Consider the following 7,257-nt stretch of genomic DNA (forward strand, 5'->3'; position numbering starts at 1 on the left):
CTTTATTTAATTCAAAGTAAAAATAACAAAAACAATGAAATTAAAATAAAACAGTAAAATGTGGGTTTGCCTACCCATTAGCGCTTGTTTAACGTCACGAGCTTGACGTACCTGATTTACGTTCATGGTGGCTCAAATATAAGCTTGGTGACGTCCAAGCTCCATCATTCGTAAATTGTGTCCTACCACAGTGCTCTTGTGTATATGGATGAGGTAAAGTAGTCTCAAGAACTTTGAATTTGGTATTTATATGCTTTCCCTTGCTCCTAGGCTTGTCCATCTTAACTTTTGGCTTACTTTCTTGAGAAGACTCCTCATTATTTTCTTCTTCACCCTTCTTTTCACTAATAAAGTAGACTTGATCTTCAAGTTGAGCTACAGATGAGGGGACTTCTTTGTCAAAGAACTTGAAAGTTGCTTGCTCTCCTTCTACCCGTAATATCAGCTCGCCCTTAAGTACATCTATCAGTGTTCCTGAAGTTGCCAAGAAGGGTCTTCCGAAAATCATAGGAATAATGGCATCTTCTTCAATGTCAAGGATGACAAAATCAACAAGAATGATGAACTTGTCAACCTTAACCAATATATCTTCAATGATGCCATAAGCTTGCTTTGAAGAGCGGTCAGCTAGTTGCACTATCGTCTTTGTGGGCTTCACTTCAGTAATCCCCAGCTTCTTCATCATGGAGAGTGGCATGACATTGATGCTAGCTCCAAGATCACATAAAACATTGTCCACTTCCACTTTGCCTATAGTGCATGGAATGCTGAAGTTCCCTGGATCCTTGACTTTGGCAGGTAACTTCTTTTGGATGATAACATTACATTCCTCCGTCAGATTCACCGTCTCACATTCCTGCAACTTACGCTTCCTTGATAATAGATCCTGCATGAACCTTGCATAGTTGGGCATGTTCTCTAAAGCTTCAGCAAAAGGAATGTTGATCTGCAACCTCCTGAATATGTCTAGAAACTTTGAATACTGCTGCTTCTGAATATCTTTCTTTAATCTCTGAGGACAAGGGATTCGAGCATATGGGAGAGATCCACTGGCTTGTTCTGTCTTTCTAGAGCTTTCTTCTTCTCCCACTTGAATAGTTTCTTTTCGACTTTTGCAGGATTGCTTTTGTTAACTTCAATTGTATCCTTTTCCTTTTCTTCCTTCTCTTCTTCAACTGATGCTTCTCCATCCTTCTTCTTTTCTTCGGACTGCCCCTCTATAGGCTGAATCATTGTCCCACTCCTAGTGGTGATAGCATTGCAATGCTCCCTTGGATTGACAACTGTGTTGCTTGGAAAAGTACCCTGAGCTCTCTCGGAAAATTGCTTTGACAACTGGCCAATTTGAATTTCCAGATTTCTTATGGAAGCTTCTTGATTCCGGTGTGCTGCTCTAGTCTCTTGCATGAAAGAAGATGTGTCCTCTCTGAAAGCATTTGCACCTTGAACATAATCAGAAGTGGTCTTGCACAGCTGTGCAAAAGCTTTCTCCCACTCAGAAGTGTTACTTTGTTGTGGGGTATGTGGTTGCACTGGAAGAAGAGGATTGAGTTGATGGTTGGATTTGTGACTCAACCCTGGATGTTGATTCTGATTCTTCTGATCATACGAGAGTCTGTTTACCTCTGCTGGTGGCTTTTCAGTATTTCTGATGTAGTCACAATCCTCAGTCGCATGAGCCTCTTCACAAATACCACATTTAATATTAGAATTAGAAACAGAAGAAACTTGAGACAGATTAAAATTTTTATTAATAGCATCTAATTGTTCTTGTTTTTTCTTTCTAGCATTTGTTCATCTTGGGCTAAGAGTGCATCATAGCCGTCGATCTTTATAATTCCTGCTCTCCTTTGTGCAACTGGGGCAGGGGCATTGTCAAATTCCTGAGAAGCTAGAGATTCCAGTAATTCCAGCGCTTCCTCTGGAGTTTTTGTTTTCTGGGAGCCTCCTGCAGCAGCATTCACCAGTGTTCTTGTGTTGGATATCATCCCTTGGAAAAAGATTATTGCTTTCTCCCATGCTTCAATTCCATGTTAAAGACACTTCCTGAGTGATCCCTTGAATCGTTCCCAAGCCTCGTACAAAGATTCGCTGTCTTTTTGTTCAAAAGCAGTGATCTCCGCCTTGAGTCTTGCCATCTTTGAGGCTGAGAAAAATCTGGCCAAGAATTTCCTTGCTAAGTCATCCCAATTGGTTATGCTTCCTTCAGGTAGAAACTGCAGCCAATCTCTTTCTTCATCCTTCAGTGAGCATGGAAATAGCCTGAGCAAGATAGCATCATGAGGAACTCCATTTACTTTTAATGTATCACAATAAAGTAAGAAGTTATCAAGATGACTATAGGGGTTCTCTGTGCTTCCTCCAGCGAACTGTTCTTTTTGAATCAGTTGCAACAGTGCCAGCTTCAGCTCAAAGTTGTTAGCCTCTATGTTTGGTCTAACAATGCTTGCCATCTGTGGAACTCGAGCGGGGGTCATGTAATCCCCCAACATCCTTGGAGCGAGTTGATTGTTTTCTGCCATCGGTTCCTCCTTAGGTTCTGACGAACTTGATGCTTCTTTCTCTTCTTTTGCTTTTCTTTCTTTTGCGTTTTTCCTGAGTTTCCTTTCTGTCTTTTCTATCTCAGGATCAAACTGTAAGATTTGCGGGTTAAGAGTACCTCGCATAAACTTAAGAAAAGATGAGCAGAAAAATAGAAAAAAGACAAAACAGAAAAAATAAAAAATAAAAATAAAAATAAAAAATAAACAAAGAATGCAGAAAAATAAATATGCAGAAAATTGATGCAGAATTTTAATGCAGAAAAATATTTTTGAAGAATGTATAAAGTGCAAAAAATTAAAACGTCCAATCTAAAAGTGAATTAGTTACTTCTAATGTTGAAGAATTCGATCTCCGGCAACGGCGCCAAAAACTTGTTGCGACTCGGCAAGTGCAACGATCTTGAAAGTAATAAAGTGTACCGGAGTACGAGATCGTTCCCACGAGGATCAGAATTTTCAAGCACTAGTTCGCTAATCGCGTCTTAGTTGGACAATCAAAGGTTTGGTTTGAGAGAATTTAAATGAAGAGAGTTGTGATTCAAAGAACTTAAAATTAAAAACAAGTAAAAGTATGCAATTATGAAAATTCAGAATTAAAAGAATGAATAAAGATGATGATGTTTGATTAAGAATTAAAACAAACGTAGTTAAGGTTTCGACTTCTCCCAATATCCTCAATATGTTATGAATTAAATGACCAAGAATCTGTTTCTTAATATATTGCCAATCAATTCTATCTGAGTTAATTACGGCTCAATTCCTTGTTACCATAAATCTATGTAATCTTGAAAGAACTCTAGTTCCCCGATTATTCCCCAAGAAAACATGCATTAAGATCAAGAATTACAAGATTGCATAATTATCCTATGTCTATTCCTATTCCTATTCCTATTCTTAGATCACAAGGATTATGATAAATTATCAAGTCAGGGTTCATGCACCAACATCCCTGTTGTCATACAATCCCCCAAAATCATTCTATAAGGAACAAACTCATAGAAAGCATTAAGGAAGGATAATTTATTCAATTATAAAAAGAACAGGATTCAGAGACAATTTAAATCATAAAATAAAGATTCAATTGGGTTCCATCTACCCTTAACTACATAAAAGACTACTCTAGCATACTGAATTGAAAAACAATAATAAAGAAAAGAGAATCCCAAGCCTCCATTGGTGTGATGTTGACTTGGTTCCTCAGTGTTCCAGTGCTCCGCAATAGGATTCCTCCTTCAGTCTTGGACTTGTGTATTGGTTTCTGAATTTCAGCTACCTATTTATAATCTTCAAAGCCACAACCTTTATTGTATCTTCCAACGAATCCATATCAGATTTGTAATTGATTTCATGATTGTTTCCTTTTTGCATTTAAGATCGTGTAGATTGGTTGATAAATTTGAGCTTTGAATCTTGTTATATCCTTCTTCAATCTTCCCATGAATATCTTTTGAAATGTTTCCGTTTTGGTTCCGGATATCGCAATTTGGCAAATCTTCATTAAATCACAGTAAATCTTTGCTGTCAGGATGTGCTTGGGCGCTCAAGCGCGCTGTTGGCAGCTTGAGCGTGCTGAATTGCTTCAAATTGCTGTTGTTGTCTGCCTAAGCGCGCTCGAGCATGCTAATGGGCGCTCGAGCGTGCTCCTTAAGACTATTTTTTGTATTCTTGGGCGTTTGAGTGTGCTGTTGGGCACTTGAGCGCCCTGAATTGCCCAGTTTGGCTGTTTTCCTTGCTATGAAGCGCTCGAGTGTCCTCTTGTGCGCTTGAGCGTGCTCTTCTGGCCCTTGAATTGTAATATTTTGGCTTCCTTTGGTCCATATTGAGCCGCTGCTTCTTTGTCATGATTTCTTTATCACTTTTTAGCACCAAGAGGTGTGGTTTTACCTTCAAAATGCAAAGAACTATAAAACATCAGCTCAAATTCTTATTTTATGACTTATATGTTATAAAACCTTGAATTCCATGCATTCTACTACATAACTCTTGTATATTTTATCCTAAGAACATGGTAAACCAAAGGTTTATCAAGAGACAAACCGGAAAGCCATTGAAGATGTATTAGAGGGGAATCGACTGGCGTATATGACCACGGTACGGGTCGTATTGGAGGAGATGAGAATTAGTTGTCATGACGGCCAACATCCTCCGCTGCCACCACCTCCATCCCAACATCAGTTTGGGAGCAGAGTTAAAGGGATGCTAGTTGGAAATGAATCCTCGTTGCTTAAGTGCAGCACGTGTGGAAAGACTTATAAGGGTACGTGCAGGCAAGAACAAAAAGTATGTTTTAGATGTGACCAGCCAGGTCACCTTGTCAAAAGATGCGTTACAAAGATGGAGCAAGCAGCAAGGGTACAAACTGTTACAAGGTGCTAAATGGAGAGGATATTTGGGTCAACAACGAAAGACTTCGATACCTATATTCAGCAGGGCTGTGATTTCGAGAAGGTTCAAGTGAACCACGAGGCAAAGAAAGTCAAAGAATCTGAGGCTAAGGGAACCAGTAGTTCCACTTCCTGGAAGGACAGGAAGCTTAGAGGCAAAGGTAAAGGGAAGCAACTACAAGCCAAGCAACTGTGCAACAAATTCAAGAGGTCTACTACTCAGGTAGGCAACTTTGCTGGATCTTCGACTATCCCGAAGTGTACAGGTTGCGAGAAGGAGCATTTGGGACATTGTGCTTCGGGTGAGTTGATATGCTTCAAGTGTGTCAAGAAGGTACACTACTCTAGAGATTGCTTTACACATGTCGCTAGTGCTGCGGTTGCTCATGTGGTACCATTCCAAATGATTCCTGCACTACTTGAGACCGGCCGAGTTTATACGTCGGATAGTCAGCAGACGGACCGAGCTCCACACCTTGCGAGAGGTATAACTCATGTTGGAGATACTATGGTGATGTATTGTTTGACTTAGGGACGGTGCACTTATTTATTGCGATGGCTTTCCCTTTGGGGATTGGATCCTAAGTGTGTTGACTTTTAGAAGTTCCATGAGGGCACCGATTTGAGTTTGACACACCGAGTGGTCCGGGTGCACGAGGTGCACAGATCAATCAATTTTAGTTTTCCTCATGGTATAATAATGCATTAAGAGACTTGAAATATGAGTTTATACTCTCCAAGCACTAAGGGGTGATGAGTAAAATATACGAAGAGTGATATGCCAAGTTTGGCATGAAAGGTAAGATGCCTTATGCCATTACATCTTGTGATGGTGCTTTATTTAAAATAAAAAATAAAAAAAATGCAAGAGAAGATATCTTATTGCTGGTGAGTGAGGAACACTCTCTAGTCAGGTTTGTTGAGAAAGTGAACTTCTCTTTAGAGAGTTAAGTGTGTAACACTTGGACGTGTGGCAAGGCCACACGCGATCTTGTATATGCGAGGCTAATGCATGTATAGTTAGTTTTGTGGGTTGAGTGGTCTCCATGACTCTAGGTTAATATGTAAATTATTGACCTGCTTCATATGTAGTTGGCATGTTAACACCATGGGTAGTGCTAAGCATGAAATAAGTACGATAAATTATGTAATGTATCGATGTTATTTCATCCTTATTTGACTTTTGATTTTGCAGATGCCATGGAGATTGAGGTAGACTATTGCATAGAGTATTCGATTTATTATTGGACTTGAAAATTTTGCAGGTGTACGTGAACTAAGGTACGTTACTATGTGAATTAGAATATTAACTAACATATATTGATTGAAATGAACATGATTATGATTTCGTATTGTGAAAGAAATATGATTTTATTTTGAAAGTTTTGACTTATAGAAATTGTAAGTCGAGATGAGGTTAGAGTCATGGAATAAGATCTAAACTCACCCCAGATTATTGTAAGGAATAGAGTATATGGGGTCAAGTCACCTCTATTGATAGAGTTACTGGTGATCCTAGAGAATTGAATGACAATTTTAATGTTGTGATTGAGAAATTTTAAGATCTGACGGTGACCTCCTTATTTTGGGGTGCACTTATTGAAATGGAAACGGTGCAAGTTGAAAATGAGCTGATGGAGAAGATTAAAGAGGCACAAGTGCAAAGAGAGTTCCTGGACTATGTGAAAAACCAAGATGGTATATCTTGGAATGAGGATGGACTGATGATGTTCCAGAAGAGCATTGTGGTACCCAGAGGTCCATTGACTGTGGAGGTGATGACAGAGGCTCATAAGGGCCAATTCACTATCAACCCTGGCGCTACAAAGTTGTATCAAGACCTGAAGAGAAATTTCTGATGGTCGGCCATGAAGAAGGACCTAGTAGTCTATATGTCCAAATGTTTGATTTGTCAGAAAGTGAAGATTAAACACCAGAAACCGTCCGGTAAGCTTAAACCTCTTGGGATTCCACAGTGGAAATGGGAGAGCATTTCCATGGACTTCGTAGTGGGATTGCCTAAGACTCAGGCTGGTTGTGACTCTATCTGAGTCATTGTGGACAGATTGAGTAAGTCTGCCCAATTTCTTCCGATAAAGGTGAGCTTCATACTGAGCAGTTGGCCAGACTCTATGTTCGCGAGATTGTGAGGCTTCACGGGGTGCCCGAGAGTATCATTAGTGATAGGGACCCGAAGTTCAAATCTTAGTTCTGGGAGGCGCTGCAGGGAGCTTGACACGAGCTGTCGAACTCGCGCAAATTAAAAATTAATTCTTTAGGGTTCAGAAAATTTGTAGTAGAGTGGAAACCCTAAGTCGTCTCTCTCAAGG

At 39.7% G+C, this 7,257-nt stretch overlaps 1 protein-coding gene and 1 non-coding gene across 2 annotated transcripts; one reads left to right on the forward strand and one right to left on the reverse strand.

Moving 5' to 3' along the window:
* Nucleotides 1–111: 111 nt before the first annotated feature.
* Nucleotides 112–1,988, reverse strand: LOC133298917 (uncharacterized; the record flags this gene model as incomplete). Its single annotated transcript, XM_061498307.1, has 4 exons — nt 1,815–1,988; nt 1,211–1,680; nt 731–1,109; nt 112–676 (listed from the first exon to the last, which is right to left on the reverse strand). Coding segments are annotated over exons 1-4 (1,588 nt in total), but the record flags the coding sequence as incomplete, so codon positions are not given.
* A 37-nt stretch (nt 1,989–2,025) lies between these two features.
* LOC133298918 (small nucleolar RNA R71) lies at nt 2,026–2,132 on the forward strand. The gene has a single exon (XR_009749869.1). It is a non-coding gene; the product is annotated as a small nucleolar RNA R71 (small nucleolar RNA).
* The last annotated feature ends 5,125 nt before the right edge of the window (nt 2,133–7,257 follow it).

This window comes from Gastrolobium bilobum, unplaced genomic scaffold (genome assembly GCF_033153095.1).
Source record: "Gastrolobium bilobum isolate Gb01-03AN ecotype WA unplaced genomic scaffold, APGP_CSIRO_Gbil_v1 utg69168, whole genome shotgun sequence".
NCBI classification, from domain to species: domain Eukaryota; kingdom Viridiplantae; phylum Streptophyta; class Magnoliopsida; order Fabales; family Fabaceae; genus Gastrolobium; species Gastrolobium bilobum.